The sequence below is a fragment of the Eubalaena glacialis genome, chromosome 19, assembly GCF_028564815.1.
Source record: "Eubalaena glacialis isolate mEubGla1 chromosome 19, mEubGla1.1.hap2.+ XY, whole genome shotgun sequence".
Lineage (NCBI taxonomy): Eukaryota > Metazoa > Chordata > Mammalia > Artiodactyla > Balaenidae > Eubalaena > Eubalaena glacialis.
The window spans coordinates 16,120,812-16,144,845 of NC_083734.1; the positions used below are offsets into that span (position 1 = coordinate 16,120,812).

General features: G+C 37.1%; 1 protein-coding gene across 4 annotated transcripts in view; it reads left to right on the forward strand.

Annotated features, from left to right (window-relative positions):
• Nucleotides 1-24,034, forward strand: part of SSH2 (slingshot protein phosphatase 2) — a 238,218-nt gene that overhangs the window by 78,366 nt on the left and 135,818 nt on the right. For all 4 annotated transcript variants that reach the window (XM_061175653.1, XM_061175656.1, XM_061175655.1 and 1 more), the window contains one exon: nt 21,468-21,511. In XM_061175653.1, coding sequence (XP_061031636.1) covers nt 21,468-21,511 — 44 coding nt within the window. Of the gene's footprint in view, nt 1-21,467; nt 21,512-24,034 lie in introns of those variants that run through there.

Below are 24,034 nucleotides of genomic sequence, written 5' to 3' on the forward strand. Positions count from 1 at the left end.
AAAAGGAACTTAATCCTTGCTCCTCTTCATCAACCACTTAGCATGTAGTATACACTATTCTAGTTGCTTAAGGTACATCTGTGAACAAAACCAGAAAGCACTGCCCTGTAAAGCTTGTAGTTTGATGCCTGTTACCATTTCACCTTCTGCCTCCGCCAAGGGAAGTGCTAGGTTCAAATCTAGCTGACTACGTGTTGTCGCTGATCTTGGGAAGTCACTCTTTGACCCTCTTACTTGTAAGCCTAGTAATCATGTTGTCATGTTATCATTCATTTGGGTTTCTCAATAGTTATCCCTTGCATTGGTTCTGTAAGATGAAATTTCCTTGTTAATTGCTTGGGTTTGTACTCGGAGGAACTTTATGCAAAATGAAGAAATTTTGTCCCAGGATTTACCTATATATGTTCCCTAATGTGTTTTTACAGCTGATCTGGCTTAACATCACCAACAATTTGTACTATGTGAACCAAGACCACATGAGTTTATGTTTGTAGAATTTAATCTCACACATGTCATCAGAGTTGAGGGGAATGAGGTAGGAAACGAAATAACAGAGTTCTGTGGGTAGATAGCTGCTACATTTTTGGTATGGTCTGCTTTCATTTTGGGAGCTTATCTGCTCTATTCCATGTGATTCTGGTGGGGCTGACAATCACTTGGCCCTGCTTTTCTACCACTGGGATGGTCATATGCCCATAGACCCATGTCAGGCTGGTCAAAGTATCCCTTTTCCTTGGATACCATGATTGATCCAGGGTAGCACATGACCCAAGCTGGACCAGTCAGGGTCATGTTGAGAGATATATGGATGCTGGGAGTAAAAAGTTTAAGTTCTTTTTTCTGGACTCTCTGATTAAGAGGATGATACATGCTTGGTGTGGTTGGTGGTCATCTAACTACCACCTTGAGATAGTCTGCCTAAGAATAGGAAGCAAGCAGAGTCCAAAGAGAGAGGAGAAAGTAGAGACCTAATAACATCATTGCATTTTTTTAATCCCTCTTGGATTTACCAGTTACATGAACCACTACCTTTTTTGTTTTTCTTAACTCACATTGCTTCTTGTATAATACGGTATCCTTATCTATTATTGTAGTAGTCATTTGTGTTTGCCAATATTTCTGGTCCTCCTTATTCCAGATAATGGTAGGATTACAATTCCTTGGGAGTTGGGCATGATCATGTGACTGCTTTGGCAAATGAAATATGTGACTTTTGTCTCTTCCAGATGGATGGATGCCTTTAAGTCTGAAGGGCTGATGCATGACTCATTATATTCAGTTCTCCCTGCCATAGTGACTAGTCATGTTCCAGATGAGAGAGGGTAACATGGAGCAGAATCTCCAGCAACCTAAGACAGACATATAGCATAAATGAGAAACTTATTATTTTAAGCCACTAAGATTTTAATGCTGTAGGTTATTGTAGCCCATCTAAATGATACTTGTTTGGAATATATTTTTATATATTAAAATTTTCTAAATAATTCAAGTGAAAAAATCTTTTAATATGCCATCTAGAAATACTAATGTCCGCAGAATGAGATTATTAAAATATTTAGTATGCATAGTTACTGCAGTTAAGTATTAAGCTGCAAGGCTAGAAGCAAGCAGCAGTGTTTCTTGGTTTACCATACAGGAACTAAGTCTGCTTTTAGGGCTGTGACCTCTGACCAAATTATAGTTGCCTTGTTTCATATGATGTGGCAGGACAAAGTCTATAATGACGGGTGTTTAAAACTCAGACACTATGTAAACACTCTAGCCTTACCCATGAGAATTTCTCTTACGAGGCCAGGACAAGGATAGCATCTCCGTAACCAGGCCTTGCTATCTGAAAATAGAGAAACCAGACAGGTAGGAAGAAATGGTTTAAGGACAGATTGAACAAAAGCCTGATTTGCAGCCATGTAGTATCAGTATGGAAGCGTTGAAATTAATAGAGCCTTTGGCAGATAACCATAAGGAAGGTGCCTGCACTCTGCAAAATGAGTGTGTGATACAGGCAGCAATGAGCTCTGTGGACCTGAACACCCTCTTTAACCGTGTCTCTTTGAGGCGATGGCATTTGTTCAAAACATCCTGTCTTCTCCCTCCACTGTCCTGGACTTCAAAGGCAGATATATAAAACTTTTTTCACTGAAATTTTAGGGAACATTTTGCTTTAAAAATATATTTGTGTGTGTAAATTATTGTAATCTTCAATATCTGTGCTGGACTTTTCCAGCTTACGTGAGGGGCAACATATTCTCATGGGCAAAGCACAATAGTGATCTATCATTTTAACCTGTCGGTGCTTTAATTTTTCTACCTGTAAAGTGGAAATTAAAAATTGGAAACAAATAAATAAATAAAATGGAAATAAAATTTTTTTCTTCTCTTACCTCTCCTTGGTGCACATGGGAAAATGTGGTTCATAATATATTTGTCAGGAATCTTGGTTGAGGGTAACAGAAACTGGCTTAAATAGAAAAATAAAGGTTATTTGTTGTTTCATGTAACAGCCAGTCAGGGGGTACCATCCCCCTGCTGGAGGTTGGCTTAAGAATGAGCATGTATCCAGTTCAGATGAGAGAAGATGTGGGGGGAGGTTGGGGAGGAAGCTACTGGGACAGTTTTCCTTGTACTTAAGAGACACAGGGGAAGAGCTGTTTTCTTCAGCTGACTGATGTTGGGTATATATGTGATGGACCTTGAATGTGGCAGTAATCTTGGGACCATATTAGCCTAAGAGCAGTGCTGAAACAATCAGGATGGCAGAGCAGAAAGATAAGGAAAATCTCATTCTTGATAAGGTTCAACTACTGAATTAATCAAGATGATACTTTTCTGTATTGTTTAAGCCTTCTTTTTTTTTTTTTTTTTGGCTGCGTTGGGTCTTCGTTGCTGCGCGAGGGCTTTCTCTAGCTGCGGAGAGCGGGGGCTACTCTTCGTTGTGGTGCACAGGCTTCTTCTCATTGCGGTGGCTTCTCTTGTTGCAGAGCACGGGCTCTAGGTGTGCAGGCTTCAGTAGTTGTGGCACTCGGGCTCAGTAGTTGTGGCGCATGGGCTTTGTTGCTCCACGGCATGCGGGATCTTCCCGGACCAGAGCTCGAACCCATGTCCCCTCCATTGGCAGGCGGATTCTTAACCACTGTGCCACCAGGGAAGTCCCTTAAGCCACTTTTTGATGGATTTTTTTTTTTTATTACTTGAGATTGGAAAACATCCTGAGTAATAAGTAGAGATACTGTGGGTTCCTCAGAGAGAAGAGAAGCTCTTGGAGGGCTACATAGTCCCATTGGACCTATTATAGTGCCTCGTACGTATATAGTTGAAGTTGAATAAATATGTGTTAGATAAATGTGGTTGTCTTTATTTGTATTTATAACTGAAGCACTGAAAGGTAAAACACCCTTCTTCTCCTTCTCTAACAATTCAATCCAAAAGCCATTAGATAGGACTAAGCATGGTAGGTATCTTCAGGTGGGCACTGAGGCCCAGTGTGGGTGGGATATTGGAGCCCAAGCAAGGTGAGGGGGCATCAACATGAGGGAGGTGCCCTGGAGCTGGTTGTTTGAGCCTGTGTGTATGGTAAGCAGGGAGTCGCTGTGGGAAGCCAGAGGGGCGGCCCAGTATGGGGGTGGTAGAGCCTGAGGAATGTGAGGAAGGCATATACAGAGAGTCATTGGCCCAATGCAAGGTGTCAGATTCTTAGTAAGGTGAGGAAAGTACCTGCTTAGACTGCTCTGGAAACTCTACTGTGATTTTGTAATCATATGTGTTCAAAATGCACCTCTTTTCATTTTTTAATGAAAATGTCATGAAGTTAACATTCCTAATGCCCCGTTTTAAAATATGAAACTATTGCTTATTTTAATATATCACACGAAATGTCTTAAAGACCTGTATGTTTGATTAAAGCAACTTCACCTTCCCAAGTCAGCTTATTTTTTATAATGCATAAATTTTATTAATTATAATCTGCATTTCATCTGTATAGAAAATATTTTTCATTTTAGTTTTCAGTGGAGGAGAACTAAAGTATTTAATTTTTTCACAATGATTCTATGGCACTTTTTAAAAGTTTCAGAGGAAGCCTGATAGAAATAGTCCTTTGAGAGAAAAAGATCAAGCTTACTCATGTCCCAAACTCTTTGATTCTGTAAGCAGAAATTTCAGCTCACCATTAATACCAACATAACAACACAATATGATTGCAATCACTTTGCAAATGTGATTAGCTATTCAAGATTAGCCCATTTTATTAGTGGTAAGCATGGCCAACCTAGATCCCACTGTGATCGTCAGTCAGAATTAGAGCCAGGTTGATTTTCGCAAAGCCAAGAGCTATACATTGTACATTAAAATGTGCTTTTATGGGAATGATTGGAAGAAACCAGGATCAGTAGAGAGGAAAGTAAAAGAGTACCTGGCTCATACGAAGTTTTTCTTCAATGATTATATGACATCATTTTAACAAAAGCTTTTCATATCTAGAAATATATACCACTTAAAATTTGCTGAATTTAATGAGATTGAGGAAGTGCAGCACTTTATGTTAACTAGTTGCCAGTCTCAGGTGACTGAGCTGGTAGATCGCATATCACTGGAGATGCTGAACGATTAGGCTAGTGTACAGGGAGGTAGCAGCGTTTTTTAAGAGGGCCTCGGTGATTCTGGTTCTGTGATTATATTAAGTGTGGCCTTTGCCCTTAGCTACAAATTTGACCCAGGTTATTATTTAGCTCTTGTTTCCAGTCTCTTATCATCATGAATTCCAAGGCTTATTAGGTATAACACATTTAGATATTCTTTTGGTTATTATTGGCGTGGTTGACTGGTTAGTTTTTGTTTTTCCAATTCTTTTTTTTCTATATAGTGGATCACAATTTTCCCTCTCCATGGTTTTTCATTATTTTGAAGACCAGTTTACTCATTTTTCCTTTCCTTACCTGGAAACATTTTTTTTATAATTTATTTGTTCCAATGACTCACTCATTCAATAAATATTTTTAGAGTATCTATTAGGTGCTTTACTCTTAATAAATCAGGATAAGATGTGATTACATGTAATTATAATTCAAGGAAGAAGAGAAATACGAGAAGAAAGAACAGGACTTTTAGGAAAGGAGAGCGCATACCCAGTTGAGGAAGATCAGAGACTTCAGGATTTTTCGTGATTTTTCCTCCTAAGAAGCAGGAACCAAGTCTTTGATGAAAGGGAGTCAAAGCGTAATATGTTTTTGACTGAGGCATTTCCGTGGGACATGGTGCAAAGAATAATTTGAAATGGTTTGGAATTCTGAATGGACTCTTTCAGATGCTTGTAGGTGGTACAGAAGAAGAGAAAAGTGAAAGTGCCGGAGTTCTCGTGGTTGATGGTTACCCTAAGTAACAAAGGCAAAAATTGCTGCACAGTCCAAGGACCCCTGGGAAGAGAGAGGTGGCAAGGGGCTGAGTTTAATCTAAACTGAATTTCATAAGAATTAAAACCTTTTTTAATTTTTATTTTTATTTATTTATTTATTTTTACTAGTTTTCCAATAGGCTTCCTTATAATTTGAAATCTAAAGTCTACATTAATGGCCTCTGGTTGAGGTAGTCTCCAGGGCAGCCTTATTATCAGAAAATCAGTAGAAATGTTTTATTTAAATTTGTTTTATTCAGTAAACCAGTGATGAGGAATGAAAGGAACTTTGAGGAATAACTTCTAGAAGGGAGTTAGGATTTTTACTGCAGACAGCATAATTTCTGGGACCTGGGGCATGCTGTCAGTGTGTATGTGTGGTAAATACCGGTGGTACTATTTTATCTCCCAGCTATTGGTAGTTGCAGTTTTAGTTATGCTTATGTGATTGTTTGATTGCTTCCTTTATCAAACTGAAAACATGACATGAAAGCATTTTGTTTGCCATCTCAATTCACTTTATTAGGTTGAGAGGTTTTTTTTTTTTTTAAATCTACAGCACACTTTATAGCTACTATTTTATTCTGTAGTTTCAGTTGACTCTGTTCAAGTTATATGAAATAGCAGTGTGTAATGTTTCATTTTACCAACACTTAGTAGCCTTGGTTATTCTTTTCATGGGGTGTTCAAGACATTGTTTATCAGGAAAGTTATGGTTCTAGGAAATTAGGCAAGTAATAAATATTTCCTGGTAGTTGCTCAGAGGTATTTACTGACCAGGATATTGTCTGTGGAATGCCTTTTTATACTTACCTTTGCTTACAGGAATTGCATTTTTATGGAATTATTGGTGCCTTTTATTGGTTCTTTGAATTTACACATTCAGCCAACTCCCTATCGGGTCTGTACTAGTTTCTCAAGAAGAAATATTTAACCAATGAAAATGAAGATAGATGCTTTCATAGTTAAGCTTATTTATGTTAGAATCTATAAATAGGGAGGGGGCTTCCTGTCAGGTGCTGTATACTCATCTTGCCTTTTATTGTTTACCTTTTTTTCTCCCTTCCCTAGTTCTATTCAGTTTTGGGGGGAAAATCTAGATCAAAGAGTACATTACTAATAGATAACATAGGATAATTAGCAAAATAATCTGACTATATCATTATAGGCTTCCTGTAGTTACTTGTCAGATTCTAATGACCTTAAGCATCACTGGTGAGTTGTATTCTGAACTCCCTGAGGATGGCAGAAGACAAGTATTGCATTGAAAAGTTGGTTATAACAGTTTCTTCTGTCTTAGACTGTTAATTGGTGAGAGGGTGGCAGGGGGAAATGCATCAGTATTTTCCCAAAGTTTAGAGCATAAATATTTTCTTAAGATATAAAAGTAAAAAGAAGACCAACGAGAGAACTTGAGGTTTGTGCAAAATGGAAGGGAATAGTAGATAGGAAGGAGCTTAGGGAAGTAAAAGTGAGGTTGCAGGAGAAAAGGAGACATGTGGACGTAGTTAAAGAAAAATAATAGATACTTAAAAGAGGCAGTAACTGAGAAGCTTCTGAGGTGGGTTAGATAGTCTATAAATTGACAACACATGATGCTGATTTTCAACCGTTGGAGGGAAATTCAGATGATTGCGTGCTTCTCGTAAGATTTTACCTTTCTCATGAAGGTATTCATGAAGTTTTAGTTAGACTAATATTAGTGGGGGAGGTGCTGTCTTGTTACACGTTAGTTGGTGGGTTGTCAAGGTTAATGGTGACTGTGAGTGTAATTAAAATCTTCCTGCATTAAGTTGCCAATTACTTTTTTCTCTGTCATTTATTTCCATTAATAAAGAAAAGCAAGGAGTGTTTTAACTGTGGAAGACTTAATAATTGGTTTCTTTATGATGTTCAGTGTGTTAGCAAGGGTCACTAGCTAGGCCTAACCTATATTAGGAATTAGATCGTACTCTGATTTATAACTTCATATTTTTTCCTTCATTTCAATACCTATGTTTCACTTCAAGTAAGTTTGGAGGCTTTGGGTTTGTTTGTTTGTTTAAGTGCTGAATCAGCTTTTTCTGAACTTTTGTTTTTTTGTCTTTTGTTTATGGAAGCCAAATAAAGTTAATGACATGCCTGTAGTCTTAGGGATTAGACCAAGGAGTCATAAGCACCCGATCTTCTCTTCGTATTTATTAACTACCATACCCCCCCAAATTTAAATTCTATCTTAATTTTTCAATATTAGGCACAAGCTTAACTTCAGAGTTACATACAGCAGTCCTCTGCAGGGCTCCTCAAACCTTTCCACCAGAAATTGCTCTAACAGCAGAACAGTGTGAATGCGGAACCCCTGGCAGTGTGGATATATAAAGTTTAAAGGAGCTTATTACAAGGCTGAAATGTATTTGAGTTCTTACGATTTACTTTAAATTTCATGCACATTTTTATGTATCTGTATCTCTGTTACTATAAAAATATTACTTCGCATCAAGTATAATTGATACTCTCGGAATATGCCTCAGTCTAGAGGCATCAGGGAAAGCCTCAGGAGAAAGGGACACCTAAGCTACAATCTGAAGGATGAGTAGAAGAAGTAGGCAAGCAAAGACGGGAATGAAGTGTACCAGGCAGAGAGAAGAATATGGCAAAGTCTAAGAGATAAGATGGCCTAGCTTGTTGGAAATACTGTAAGAATTTTAGAATAGCAAAATTCACCTGCAGTTGAAGTACCTGGTATCTGAAACTAAATGTTGTCATTTTCCAAGGGAAAAGAAAATTCTTGTGATATGAGCACTGGTCAGCATTGGTCAAAACTACTTACAGCTAATGGCAGAAAGTCAACCTACTAAATAGAAAATTGCCCTTGCACCTTTAATGAGAGACATTTTGTAAGAGAGAAAAACATAAAAAGTGTTTATAGTACTTTGCAGATCAATTTTAGCATCTAAATGTGTGGTGGAATTCTCAGTCCTTTTATTTAGATGTTAATATTGATGCTGTGTCCCAGTTAGTGAGACCTGAGGGACTCCCGCCAACACCCCTATGTGACAGCTCCTCAGCCTACTAAGACAAATGCACATAGAAGAACCTCTGTCTGGTGACTTCACCTTACTCTGACTTTAAAGGGTTATGAGTCCTTAGGACCAAGCATCTCCCCAGTTGACCAAAAGGAGAACCCAGATTGAAATCATGGTCCAGGTGGTATACACATTGTTAGGCTGTGTCTTGAGTGGTGGTTAGGATGTGCCTGAGATGGGTGAGGAAGATTGAGGTAAATTAGCCAGTGATGAGTGCTGCTGTTGGCATTCCAAGGTATGCTTGTCATGTATAAGCACATGTGTCTGTCAGCCAAGCCAGATTCCCAAAGTATAACTTTTCCACCAGTCCATTTTGCAATTAAGACACATTTTATACCACATAAAGCTAACCTGTGAAAGATTTATCTGCTAGCTAAAGGCTCTTTCCAGGGTTGAAGGCACTGAAAATGGTCTTTAAGCAACAATGTATGGCGTTTACTCTTAGTGTTAGTTTTCTGTGGATGCACTGTTTCTCCAGTTCCATCACAGTGTAACCTTTGACTTGTCTGCCCTCTAGTGGAGATATGTGGTTAAATTAACCAGTGTCTCTCGGCTTTAGGAAAAATACCTAAGTTTTCTCAATTGGCTTTCCAAATTTTAGCCTCTGTTTCCTTAAAGAATTTTTTATTACCACCAAAGCAACATATTTATAATTTTATTCTACTTTCTAAGATTCTGATAAATCCCCTCCCTGGCTTCCCCCTAGGATCAGGTCTAGACCCCTGCCCTCTGCAACTTATCTTTGCAGCTTACCTCAAGGCAAGCCCTGGGTTTCAACTCAACTGGTCAGTTCACCACCACCCCAGTGTGTCAGACATATTCCCACTGTCCTTTCCTTTTTGTTCGTGTCTCAAATGCTCTGTCAGCCTCTGTGCCTCTTCAGATCTTCCTGTTCCTTCAAGACTGGATTCAAAGCTCTCTTGTTCCTGTGAACACTGTACCCACAGTGTTCTCACTTCTGAACTCCTATGCAATATACTTCCTGTGCCATAAATTTACACTGTATTTGTTGGATCAACTTTTCAAATATAACAGCCTTATCTCTTCAGGCAGATAAGCTCCTTGAGCATAGTACTATCTCGTATTTCTTTGTGTCTCTGATGGACTCTAGCAGCTCTAAATGAATATGTTGATTATTTATTTGCCATTCAAAGATATTGAGCATCCTGCCTCTATCTTTTCCCCTGTTGATGGCTGAAAAGCTAATTGTCTAGAATTAAATATAAATATTAACAAAATAGCAGTGCATTTCCCCCTAATCAAAACTGACAGCAGTACATCTGTTTTAAATATTCTATTTTCTTTTTGGTCAGAACCAGTGACGGTATTTATCAACTCCTTAGTTTGAAAATGACTGGAAATTTGAAAATAATCATGCTGTTAGTTTAGTAATATTTGGTAAGTAATCAGTGTTGCTTCATTACCCTTCTGCATGTGTTCTTTGACCTTATTTCTGAATAATGTTTCAACTTAAACTTTGGTTGATCATAGTCTAATTCTTTATATCCATAAACAATTCAAAGATTTAATATTAAAAGAGTCTTCATACATGGATTTTACTTAGCCTCCCCCAGGTGTTATCAATGCTTTTTATAGTTTAAATTCCTTGTGGAGGAATGCTAATCGTGTATAGCAGAGGACCAGTAATAAAACCAGAAGCCAAGCTAAGCAAGTGGGGTGTAGCTAGCAGGACACACAAACAAGAGAACAGATTATAGAGGCACTATCTCCAAGGTGAAGCTAAGATCAGAGTCAAGAATTTTAAACCAAAGGTTAGAGAACAGTAAAGATGTTGCCATAGGTAGAGGTGATATTCAGGATATTTAGCAATATGGCACAGCTATCAACCAATCAGAATAGGCAGGAGTAAGACCTGGAGGTCCTCTACTCTGCCAGGCATTAACCTGATTGTTGCTGGATCGTGAAACATTCAGAGGGGCTCTAGGCAACCACTATTTACCATTCACTATTTCAGTGTGTAAACAATTAGTACAGTTGTACCACCATGTCCTGGCTGAACATAAGACCATATGTCCATATTGAGGCCTCAGGCTACCATGAAGGAAATGGACCAAGTGTGAGGTCTTGAGAGAGTAGGATGTGGAATTTCACTTTAATAGAAGGAAACAGAATCTGGAAGGGAGATAAAGACAAGGTCTTAGGCCCCTATTGGTGTACCTGGAGTATTCCTTTAAGCAAGAGGAGCAGTTTGTTCCGGTAGAAGGTATATTCACCCTTCCCAGACAGAATCCTGACTGCTCCTTACTCTTAGGTTACTTTGAGCAAATTATCTCACTTTCATGAGGCAGTTTCTTCAGCTGAAAAATAAGTATTAATCATACCTGTGCTGCATTTATCCTAGGTTGGCTCAAATGAGATAATAGTCATGAAAAGACTTTAAATTATGGAGTGGCACACAGGCAGAGTCTTATTATCTTATGATGGATGCTGCTTGCTCTCTACCCCATGTTTAAGCACTCATTTTGGATTGACAAACCAAGGATTTGACCAATAATTGAATGGAGATGAGGCACATGATATACTGAGTTAACCTAAGGTGTATTCCTAATTTTGCCACTTACTGGTTACCATACCTTGGGCAATACTTATTAATTAATCTAATATCTACTGAGCATCTTCTGTATGACTGCCACTATACAAACATAGTCCTGCTCTTACAGAGCTTACTGTCTAGGAAGGGAGACGTAAGATCTTTCTGGAGAGCTGAGTTCCTATCGTCACTGATCTCCCTGGCACCTAGCACAGTTATCTGGAGGAGTAGTAGCTCTGTGTACTCTGAGCTTTTTGATGTTTTTCCAGACCTTTAAGACAAATGTTTTCAATCTTAACTGCTTGTCAGTTATCAGGAGCTTTTAAAATGTGCAGATCCTTGGGCCCCACACCTCATGGTGTGCTGGTAAATGTTCAAAAACCTGTTTTCTGGGTAAGGGCTGCTTTGTAGCATTTGCTGATTTCCCTGGTAAATACTCCTAGCATGGCCAATTTCAAGCTACCAATGTGAGTCTCGTAAGATCCCTAAAAATCTAGCAATTGGCTCTAGCACACCACTGGCTTCACCTCAGAGCTAAAGAATAAAAGCCTGTAGGCCTGAGGCCTGGAGATTTTTGTTATTAAAAAGGTTTTGAATGGAGCCAGAGTTAAGAACCAGTGACCTATGAAGTTTCCATATTGCATGCTTGTCAGATGTGACAGATTCAGACTCGTTGCTTTTTAAAACCAAGTAGCCTCAAGGAGTTGGATCTCTGTGATAGAAAAGACAGTCTAACAACTCTCTAATTATGGCAAGTGGGTGGGTTAAGTCACATATATTAAATAAAATGTTTAAGTGGAATAAGGATTGTAAACAAAAGGCATCCAATAACAGCTCTACACCCAGAGCTCGGGTTTTCTAGTGGGCAGTGACTGGACTGTGATACCCCTTAAACTAGCTGTTGACCAAAGACTTGGTGTTCTTCAGAAACAGAGTTATTGAAGTCATATTCTAATCAAGCTGGTTTTCTCATCACTGAGGAAGTACCTCATTAACCATTCCAACTGTGTTTCATACATATTTGTATTTGAAAGGAATTCAAAGGAAACACTTGAGAAGTAGTAGGTGTCTCACAGAAGTTGTCTATTGCTTGAAATCATGGGCAAGAAAGTTTATTTAGGGCTTCTTAAACCCTGTCATGAGAGCATGGTGTGGCTTTGATGTCGGTAATAAGTATTGCACTGTATTCTGGCTTCCTTATTTTACTTTAATGCATGTTATATCTCTCTAAAATATGACTAGATTGACTCTCTGTTTTGGTTCCTAATACCAGCAAGTACTATACACCTCAATTTAAGCTAGACTTTAAACCAAAGTCAAATTATATTGGGACTGCTGATTTGATGGTGTCTGACCTTCTTACAGACCAGCTTCTCAGATGTGAGTGCCCAGGTTATTCATTCTGGTCCTGGACAGTAGAGTGTGTGTGTGACCACACTTGCAGGTCCTTTCTGATCTTCAGCCTTCCAAATGGGAGGACACTTCATTATAGACACCAGCCTATAAAAGTATCCCTATGGCCTTCAGTGCATCTTGTACTGACATAAGAATCGTCTTCTTTATTCTTTACTCTCCTGGATATCTCTATGGCCCTAGTCTTTAGAAGTTCTACTTCATTAACTATCTTTAACAGCCTTTTTCCTATCCTGTTCATTTTGCCTACATACTTACTAGCTGGTCACCAGAATTGGTAGAGTTGATTAAAGATGGCTGCAGATTCTTTGCTGTTTCTCCCACTGAGAGATAGTGTCTAATTCCCCTCCCCTTGAATCTGGGCTAGACTTCTTTAATACACCAACAGAGCATGGCAGAAGTGACACTGTGCCAGCTCTGAGCCTAGCCTTTTGGAGTTCTAAGCCCCCATGCGAAAAGACCAACTCTGAGGCCACAATGGACTTTGAGAAGGCCCAATCCATAGACGTTCTAGTTGACTTTCCAGTTGAGCCCAGCTTTCCAGTTTTCCAGGCTAAGACGTCAGACATGTGAGTAAAGCTGCCTGGACCCTGACTACTAGCCCATCTTCTAGCTAAATACCACCTGAGTAGCACTGACTGACCTTTAGCAATGCCATGTGGAGCAGAAGAATTGCCTAGCTAAGTACTGCTTGAATTTCTGACCCATGAAATCATGAAATATAATAAATTAGTAGTTTGTTATTAAGCAATGGATAACCCAAACTGCTGGTTCCATCACCATCGTCTTTGTCTCTTGTTTCTAGGAGAGAATCTAAGCCTTCTCTTACCAGTAACCAAGTGGCAAAATGGTGCCTTTACTTCCTCCTCAAGCCCGTGTTCTTCACGTTTGCTTCTTCCAAAAGCCAGAAGTAGGGCTTTTCTGATTTCGAAGCTCACGTCCATTCTTAGGAAGACTACCAGATTACTTTACCCTGTCTGACAGACACCTCCCAGTATTAATTTTCTCCCAGGGGCAGAAGTGACTGATGGATAATCTGAAGTCCAGTTAATGGATAATCCACAACCACTTTTTGTGATCATAGGACTGTTATCTTAATATTCCTACCTTTATGGACTCATAACATCAATGTTACTTGATAGCCTTAACCCGCAAAACCCGTACCTTTGCTCCAGCAATTCACAGCTGCTCACCATTCCCTAAATGTCCAGACTCTTACTCCTCTTTCTGTTCCTTTTGCCAACCCTTCTGCCTGAAATACTCTTTCCTCCTATTTTCCATCCAACACAAACCCACTAATTCAAGCCCAGCCTGAAAATTAACTTCTGTGAAGCATATCCAAGCCCCAGTTAGTCGTTTCCTCCTCTGTTGTTTCTATAGCATTTTGAATATCCTCTGCTGTAAGCCAAATGACAGATCATTATATTATGGAACTGTCTCCCCTAATACAATGTGAACTATCCAAGGATAAGGGCAGTTTTGCTTAATTTTAATTCCTGGTGCCTAGTACCTAACACATAATAGGTAGTCAATTAGTGTTGAATGAGTGAAAGAATATATAAATGAGAGCAAGTGAATGATTCTGTCTGTTTAACCAAAGGGAAAACCTAAGGTATTACTTCCAGATCTTCGTCACAGGCTAACTCCTGAGCAACAAAAACTATTCTTTTAACCGGCTAAGGAGAAAACATAACTGGCATAGTCCTCACTAGCTGAGAATGCACAGCCAATTAGCTCCAAGTGTTCACATGGTTTTAGTTCACTGCTCTAATCACGCATTCATTCAACTCTTTATCGAGTTCCATCTGCACATAGGGCATTGTGCTAAACACAGAGTGAGATGCAAAGGGAAAATAAGGCAGATTACAGTCTGATAATGGAACATAAAACAAGAACCCAGTGGTAACCCAGAAACAGATCTCGGTAGTGCCACAGGAAACATGCACAGTGACCGTCAGGTTTGGAGGGAGGCAGACAGCCTATCAGTAAAGTGATAGAAGAAATACCATGAACTACTGGCTTTTGAAACCAGCTTTGAATGCTAGGGAAGGATATAGGAGAGGGGAGAGGGGCCTTCCAGGATGATGAAACAGCACAGACAAAGGAAGTTAATAGGTGCTTTTGAAAACTGATGAATGAGTCCACTTGGATTGGAGTGTATGGAAAGTGTAAAGAATCTTGCAACAATAAAGCTTGGGAAATTATTGCTTAACACCTACCTAGCCTGGTGTTTTTCAAGGCTGGCAGCACTTCCAGCCTACTTCTCAGCGAATACGACTTGGATGCTTATGTTTTTTCCAAACATCTTTTACTTAGTTACCTACTTTTATGCTCAGGTATTAAGTAGATTAATAAGAACACATTAATTTTTCAATTCATACTTAATGGTTCCCAAATACCCTAAAATTATGTATTTTATTTTTTAATTGAAGTATAGTTGATTTACAATATTATATTAGTTTCAGGTGTACCACATTAGTGATTCAATATTTTTATAGATTATACTTCATTTAAAGTTATTACAAAATAATGGCTATATTTCCCTGTGCTGTATAATATATCCTTTTTACTTATTATGCATAGTAGTTTGTATCTCTCAATCCCATACCCCTGTCTTACCCACCCCCTTCCCCCACCTCCACTGGTAACCACCAGTTTGTTCTCTATGAGTGTGTTTCTGTTTTGTTACAAACATTTGTTTATTTTATTTTTTAGATTCCACATATAAGTGATAACATAGAACATTTGTCTTTCTGTAACTTATTTCACTGAGCATAATACCCTCTAGGTTCATCCATGTTGTTGCAAATGGCAGAATTTTATTCTTTTTTATGGCTGAGTAATATTCCATTATATATATATGTATGTATGTATATATATGCCACATCTTCTTTATCCATTCATCTGTTGATGGACACTTAGGTTGCTTCCATATCTTGACTATTGTAAATAATGCTGCTATGAACATTGGGGTGCATGTGTCTTTTTGAGTCAGTGTTTTCTGAATATCCTAAAATTAAATGCACATTCAGAATCTCACACCATATTGTTTATAGGTCAAATTTTTCTTAAGAACATCAAGAAGAAATTATATTCTTTAAATAAAAACTACTTAACAATAGGACTCTGGAATATTTTTTAAAAGTCAACAAACATGTATTTAATCATTTAATTAGTTTTCCTTATACATCAGAAATTATTCTATTTACTAAGAAGAAACTAATGTTTATCTCTACACTTTTCTCCTTGTGATTTCTAATGTTCTGAGCATGTTGATTACTTGCATTTCTTTCTTCTTTTTTCTTTTTTTTTTTTAACTAACAATATGTGAAGTTACTTGACAAGGTAGGTGGTTATATATGGTCTGGTGTAGGCACTTGTTACAATAGAATGGTAAGCATTCTCCCTTTAGCTACCATTTAAATGCCATTATTCAAGATAACTGTATTATCTGGTAATTAATCTTGCTGAATAAACAATGTTGTATCTTTGCATTTTGGGCAGTGAATTCCATTGAAATAAGCATAATCAACACTTTCTTCATTAAAAAAAAAATCCACTTTACCTTAGGCCTACAATGCCTTGACATACTGAGTTGTTTTTGTTTTTGTTTTTGTTTTTTAAGTCTCTTTTTCCAAGTAAGATGAAAGGGAAGCAAATCATTCATTGGCCTGACTATTGTAATATTAATCTAAGAAAGAAAGAAAAAAGTCATTTGGGGTATTAAGTAGATTATAAGTGTGCTTGTGTTAGAAACACTTCTCTGACTTGCTTTTTTTGTGTGCCAAAGGAATTTCCACTCCTTTGGCACTATTTTAAAGTGTAGAAGTCATAGAAGAAAGGTGACAAAGGATATTACTTTATTATAAGCCATGAGAAAAGTTATGCTTTTTTCTGCAGTTCCCTTCCTAACCACTGTCCCGGGGTATAGGTACCAAATGCAGATTGTTAGTTAAGAGGCAGCTGGTTATAGCAGAAATGTAGACCTGAGTTCAGATCGTGACTCCACGTGGCATTTATTGGCATTGTGACCTTTAGCAAGCTGCACAGGGTTGTAGTGCACATTAAATAAAATAACATATAAAGTACCTGGCCCATAGTAGTGTTAAATAGATGTTAGTTCACCTCTGTAGATGTAACTGTTTTTAGCTGTTTGTGGCCTCTAAGGAAACATCAAGGGTATTTTTGCTTTTTATTTCTCATCACAATTCTCATAGGTAGAAAAATCTACCAAAAAAGCTGAAAATAATTTGAATTATCCCTTTTGGTCAGCTCATTTTATGTATGAGGGAAAGGATATTAAGTTAGTAATAGCCCATAAACATCTAAAAGGGTACTCAACCTTAGTAGCAGTCAAGGCACAGCAAATTAAGACCATGGTGAGATACATACAACACTAGATTGGCAAAAAAGAAAAAGAAAACATCTGATGATTTCAAGTGTTGGCTAGGATTTAGAACAACTGAAACTCTCACTCCTTCCTGGTGAGAGTATAGATAGGCACAACTACTTTAGGAAATAATTTGGCACTACCTGGTAAACTTGTACCTTTAGTTATTCTGTGACTCTGCATTTCTACTCCTAGGTGTACGTATATCCCATTGACACTCTTGTGCATGTAGACCAAAAGACATTGCAAGGAAGTTATAGCAGCATGGTTGATGTCACCAAAAACTGGAACAGTCCAATCTATCTGAGTAGAATGGGTAAACTTTGATATATTCCTATAATGCAGTCTTTTACCCCAGCAAAAAAATGAATGAACTGTAGCTATAGGTAATAAGTGGATGAATCTTATTAGCATAATATTTAGTTTTTAAAAAACATATTGGTGTAAAAATAAAATACAGTGTGTGTGTGTGAAAAAAAATTTAAAAATAAAAAAATAATAAACATATTGGGAAGACTGCATAAGTGTAATACAATTTTTAAAGCCCCCAGACAATCAAAACTAAATAATATATTGTTTAACAATATAGACATCATGTAATTTTTTTAATAGTGGAATAAAAAATAATGCAAAGAACCAATATGTAAATTAAAATGACATTCTAAAAAATATTCAAATAATACAAAATAAGGCAGAAAAGGAGAAACAGAGGTATAAAGGTATAGGGGACAAACAGAAAATAAATGGATTTGGTTCTACCATGTTACTAACTATATCAGTAATTACATTAAATGTTAATGGAGACAAAGTGAGAGAGTGGCATGGACATATGTACACTACCAAACGTAAAATAGATAGCTAGTGGGAAGCAACCGCATAGCACAGGGAGATCAGCTCGGTGCTTTGTGACCACCTAGAGGGGTGGGATAGGGAGGGTGGGAGGGAGGGAGATGCAAGAGGGAAGAGATATGGGAACATATGTATATGTATAACTGATTCACTTTGTTATAAAGCAGAAACTAACACACCATTGTAAAGCAATTATACTCCAATAAAGATGTTTAAAAAAAAATGTTAATGGACTAACCAGTACAATTAAAAGGCAAAGATTGTCACAATGGGTAAAATAAAGCAAGATCCAACTACATTCTGTCTATAAAAGACATTCTGTAAGTTATAAAGAGATTGAAAAATATACCTTGCAAACAGTGAGCATAAGTCTGGAGTAGCTATGTTAATATTAGATAAAGTAGATTTCAAGATAAAATGTCTTACTAGAAGATAAAGGTATCCTGAAAAATAAGAATCAAGTTAAAGGATTTATATTTCCTTCAAAACTTACTATGAGCTATAGTAATAAAGATATACTACTGACATAAAGAATGACAAGTAGATCAATGGAACAGAATAAAGAACCCAGAAGTAGACCTCACTTACACTGTCATTTGATTTTTTACAAGGAGCCAAGTTATCCAATGGAGAAAGGAAAGTCTTTTCAATAAATGTGCTTGAAAACTTGAAATCGATATGGGAAAAAAAAAAGAGCCTCTACCCCATCTCACACCACATACAAATATTTATTCAGGATAGATCATAGACCTTATACATAAAACCATAAAGGTTTTAATAAGAAAATATTATAGAGTATCTTTGTGACTAAAGGGTAGGCAAAGGTTTCTGAAGACATAGAAAACAGTAACTATAGGAGAAAAAAATTTTCAATTACAACTCTCACACATTGTTGATAAGCATGTAAAGTGGTATAAGCACTTTGGAAGCCCTGGTAATTTTCTCTAAAATTACACATGCATGTGTTCCATGACCTAAAAAAAACCAAAAGCACATGTCCACCAAAAAAATGGCAAAGAATGCTCATGTAAAAGTTTTATTCATAATAGACAAAAACTCAAACATCCTGGGTATATATATCAATAGGAGATGAATAAACAAACTGTGGTATAGTCATACAATGGAATCCTCAGGGATAAAAAGGAATGAACTCCTTTTACATAACAATAACATAGATGAATCTCAAAAACATTATGCTGAGTGAAAGAAGCCACACACAAAAGAGTACATACTATATGATTCTGTTTATGTGAACAGGGAAACCATTTAAATGGAGTCATATGCTATATACTAATTTTTGATGGAAAAAAATTGTGGTGGAAGAAAAGTAAGAACAGTGGCTGCCTCTAGGTTGTGGGTGGTGCCAGGTGTTAAATGAGAGAAATTTCTGAGCTGATAGAAATGTTGCATTTCTTGATAAAAGTTTGAGTTACACAGATACATACATTTGTCAAAACTCATTGAATGGTGCACTTAAGATTTGTGCATTTATTTCATTGTATATACATTTTACCTTAAAAGAAAAAAAAGAACTGTAATACCGAATTCTAATTATGTGCATTTAAGGGCAAGTACACTGTAAACTACTTTGAAATGCAACAGAAGAATAAGATGGATTGATCAGTGAGGCAGAAAGATGAATAGAGAAGTGATAACGCAAATATAAAAAATGTTACTGGTAGAATCCAGACGGTGGATACACAGGTTCACTATAAGATGTTTCAACTTTTCTGTATGTATGAAATTTTTTATAGTAGAATGAAAGCAAGAAAATTATAAACTTAAAATTCAAGATAGTGGGACTTCCCTGGTGGTCCAGTGGTTAAGACTCTGCGCTCCCAATGCAGGGGGCCCGGGTTCAATCCCTGGTCAGGGAACTAGATCCCGCATGCCACAACTAAAGATCCTGCATGCCGCAACATAAGATCCCGCATGGGGCAACGAAGATCCCACGTGCAGCAACTAAGACCCGGTGCAGCCAAATAAATAAATAAATAAATATTTTTTAAAAATTCAAGATAGTACTCACATCTTGGGAGAAGGATAAGAATGGGAGATAGGAAATAAGCACACAGGTAAATGCAAAGGTATTGGTACTATTCTAGCTTTTAAGTAGAATGTTGTTCACAGGTATTCATTTTATTATTGTGCCTCATAATTTACATATATTTTAAATATATCTATTGTCATATAATTTTTCATACAATTAAAAAATGAGAAGAATACATCAGAAGTAGAGATCTATTAACCACTGATAACAATAATGAAGCATTATTTGTTAAATGAGATTCCAGGAAATCATTTCTATTTATTACAGTTCCCTTGGGCTCCAAAATCTAACATTTATCTTTGCTTATGAGTCTTCTCATTTTCATTCTTGCAAACTTTCCAGGTTCTGACTATTGACTCTAGAGACGATTGGTTCTTTTCATTTTAGCACCATTCTTTTCACTTCCTAAAGGGCATACTTCTGAACCTAAAACTTCCCCTGTCGGCAGAGTGTAATATACCATGACAGCTCCCCTGTCCTCCCTCCGAGGGTAGGATCTTTGCTGTCTTCTTCCCTTTGTGCAAGATAATGGGCATACCTGAAATCGATAATGAAAATAAAATGGGAATAAAAGTTATAGAGCTGGCCGTGGCTGCCCAGGAATGGAGGTAGAATGATGTAGAGGTGAATGGGGATGGTTCCATAAACTCGAAAAAGTAGGTGACTTATCAGCAGACAGTACACGTATTGTTTGAGATTGTTTTTCTCCTCCTATTTTTGTGTTTGCCAAATAGGGCAAAAGTGACCAGAGTGCAAATATAAAATGTCAGAGAGCAAACTTAAAGAAAAAGCACCTCAACATCATTAATTCTCTCATCTTTTCTCACTTTTCCTTCATGTTGCTATTCGTGTCTCCATGAAGATCTGTATAGTATCTTAACATATAATAATTCCTAACCTAGGTTAGGGAGGGGTGAATGATATGCTTTTTCAATGTGTTGGGAGACAGTATTTTATCAGTTTTAATTCTAGCTTTACTACATGAGTTTCCTTTAGCAACTTAACTTCTTTCCTTTCTGTGAATTTCAGTTTCTGTAAAATATTCATATTTCATTGAGCCTAAATTGCCATAAGTATAACACCCTCAGTTATTTTATGTGCCACTAAAAAAAAATAAATATTGCAATTAAACTATGATTCAGTGCTTTTTAGTCACGTTGATTGTAAATTTATCCCAATTTATGTGTATGTGTCAGAATCAGTGAAACTAGGGTACCGTCAACCTTCTGAGTTTATCAGGAATAAGCTGGACAATGTACTTAAAGTGTTGAGAAAGGCACCTGGCATGTTATAAATACTCGATAAGTAGTAGCCATTAAGGTGATGGTGATGTGATCATGAGCACTTTGCAAAATGGTGTTCATTGTTTGGGTTGTTCTTTGGGGATCAGAATCATTAATAGATCATCTTGATGAGATTTGTTGGTGAAAGTCAGAATACCCACTCATTTTAATTTTAAGTAACATAACAGTAACATAGCATCTTCATTTGGTTTTCAGAGGTAATTCTTTTAATTATGAGCACTTTGTTATTAAAAAAAATTTGTAGACTATTGTGAAAGTTTCCTCCAGGAATAAATTATGTTGATATATATCAACTCCCTGGGTTGGTTGAAGTCACTTTTTATGGAGAGAATTTAGTTTAAGTACACAGCATCAATGAGATATTCCTACATGTAAAACTTAGTAAAATTACATTGTTGGTATTATGATATGAGACCTCAGGTTTTAAATTATTTTTTTCTCATTTTCCTGTCTATACAGGAGGCAGACAGTGGGGAGGAGGAATGCCGATCACAGCCCAGGAGGTATGTTTGTTCATTACATCCTATAGTATTTCTGTAGTTAGTGTGTTTTCTCTAATTCTTTCTCGGTCTTGTCAGATTAGTTTATCCTCGTTTTCCAAGATGCTTAGTTGGTCTCTCAAAATGGAATTACTTTAAGAATCCAGTTACTGGGACTTCCCTGGTGGCACAGTGGTTGAGAATCTGCTTGCCAATGCAGGGGACATGGGTTTGAGCCCTGGTCCGGGAAGATCCCACATGCCATGGAGCAACTAAGCCCATGCACCACAACTACTGAGCCTGCGCTCTAGAGCCTGTGAGCCACAACTACTGAGCCCACGTGCTGCAACTACTGAAGCCCACGTGCCTAGAGCCGGTGCTCTGCAGCAAGAGAATGCACCACAATGAGAAGCCCGCGCACTGCAACGAGGAGTAGCCCCCGCTCACCACAACTAGAGAAAGCCCATGCCCAGCAACGAAGACCCAACGCAGCCAAAAAAAAAAAAAAAATTAAGAATCCAGTTACTGACTCAGAAAGATTTTAAATGGTAGACTGCATTATGTTGTGCACCTGAAACTAAGATAATGTTGTACGTCAGTTATACCTCAATAAATAAAGTAACTAATTACTTTAATTAAGTGGTAGATTTCTCTTTTTTTAATGCAGAAAGGCCAGTATTGGCCCAGCTTTGACCCAAGTCTCTAGTACTGTCTTGGGTAATAAAAAAGCAAATTTTCCTTACCTTTTAGGAAAATGTCAACTAAGGAACATTTCAGCCTTCGGTTTTATACTTATTTTTGTCATTCATTTTGATAGGTTTTGACAATTTTTACAGATTGGTTAATATTTCACTTCCTCAATACAAAGAATATACTAAGTAACTTACCCAATCTTTTAAAATACAATGAAACTTTTTTTCTCCCTCTCATGGAATAGTGGGCATGTTATAAGGATACCAATACCTGCTGCCATTAAAAGAAAAAAATTATGAGAGACATCTAGGACATATATAATAACATTTCTGTTATCGTCTTTAAAATTTTTTATGGTAGTATTAAAGATTCAATAGTTCAGAATTCACTGAAATCCTTAAAACTTTGAAAGTCTATAATAGCAATGTCAATGTTGTATGCAACAAACTATATTATATGGTATTTTAATTTCTCAAGATTGCATGGAATTCAACTTTCCTGTTATAAACATTATTATACTGTGACACAATGGGGTACATCTTTTGTAAGAAATAAGTGCCTTTTAAAAATATTTGTTTAAATGTCTGTGAAATAAAATGTTTTTTTTTAATCAACTCCCTCCCACAAGAAATAGTCCTGGTAAGTTCTAGATGGTCATTTAAATGCTACCAAATTTGTGTCCTCTGAACTCAATCGCAAGAGCTATTCTAGATGATACTGAGAACGGATACAATAAACGTGTTCATTGTAGAGAAGCTGGCTAAAGGGCGTGCTTCCTTAATGATAAATTATCGTGTATTTGTTGATGTATATATACCTCACTTGTGTAAACCACAACTTAATATAAAAATAGTTCCTTTTCATCAGTAACTGAGGTTATTGGCAATATTTTTCCTGCCTTATCACAAAAATTTAGGCTTAAAGCTTAATTTCTCACTGTCTCTTAGGGAAGATCGGACAGTGAAGTGCCATTCTTTTGCATAGGACTAAGGGACAGAAACCTAGAAGAAATTTTAGTTCATTGTTTACCAGAGACATCATAACCTTATTCCCATTAGAATGAAAAAGGATTCCAAAGGATTCTTAAATTTTCTATTAGGCCAGATTTAAAGATCTCTGGGTTAATTTCTTTATGTATCTACTGGGATAATTGTCCCCCAAAATTACATAATGATGAGGCAATGCAAGTCTATTTTCTTATTCACAGCACTGAATTGTCAAGCCATTAAGAACCGTAAAAACAGTATATCATTGAAACTAATACCAATTCCAGGTAATAAAAAAAGATGTTGCATTAATCTCTTATTTTAACCAAATATCATTTATTGGGAAAGTCATAAGTTAAAAGTAATCTTTTAGTATAATTAGCTCAAACTATGCTGCCTTTAAAAACCAATGTTCACAGGCAAAAACAATAACAAAAATAGATAAATTAGACTGCATCAAAATGTAAAACTTCTGTGCATCAAAGAACACAACAAAAGAGTGAAAAGGCAACCCACAGAATGGGAGAAGATATTTGCAAATCATGTAGCTAATAAGGGATTAATATCCAGAATATAAAAAGAACTCTTTTACAACTCAGCAAGAAAAAAACAAACAACCTGTCTTAGTCAGCTTGGGCTCCTATAACAAAATACCATAGATTGAGTGGCTTAAATTTCAGACATTTGTTTCTCACGGTTCTGGAAGCTAGTAGTCCAAGATCAATGTGCTGGCAGATTTGCTTCCTGATGAGAACCCTCTTCCTGGCTTGTAGACAGCTGCTTTCTTGCTGAGTCCTCACATGGCTGTAAGAGAGAGGGTGCTATGCTCTCTTCCTCTTCTTGAATGTACACGAATCCTATCATGTTG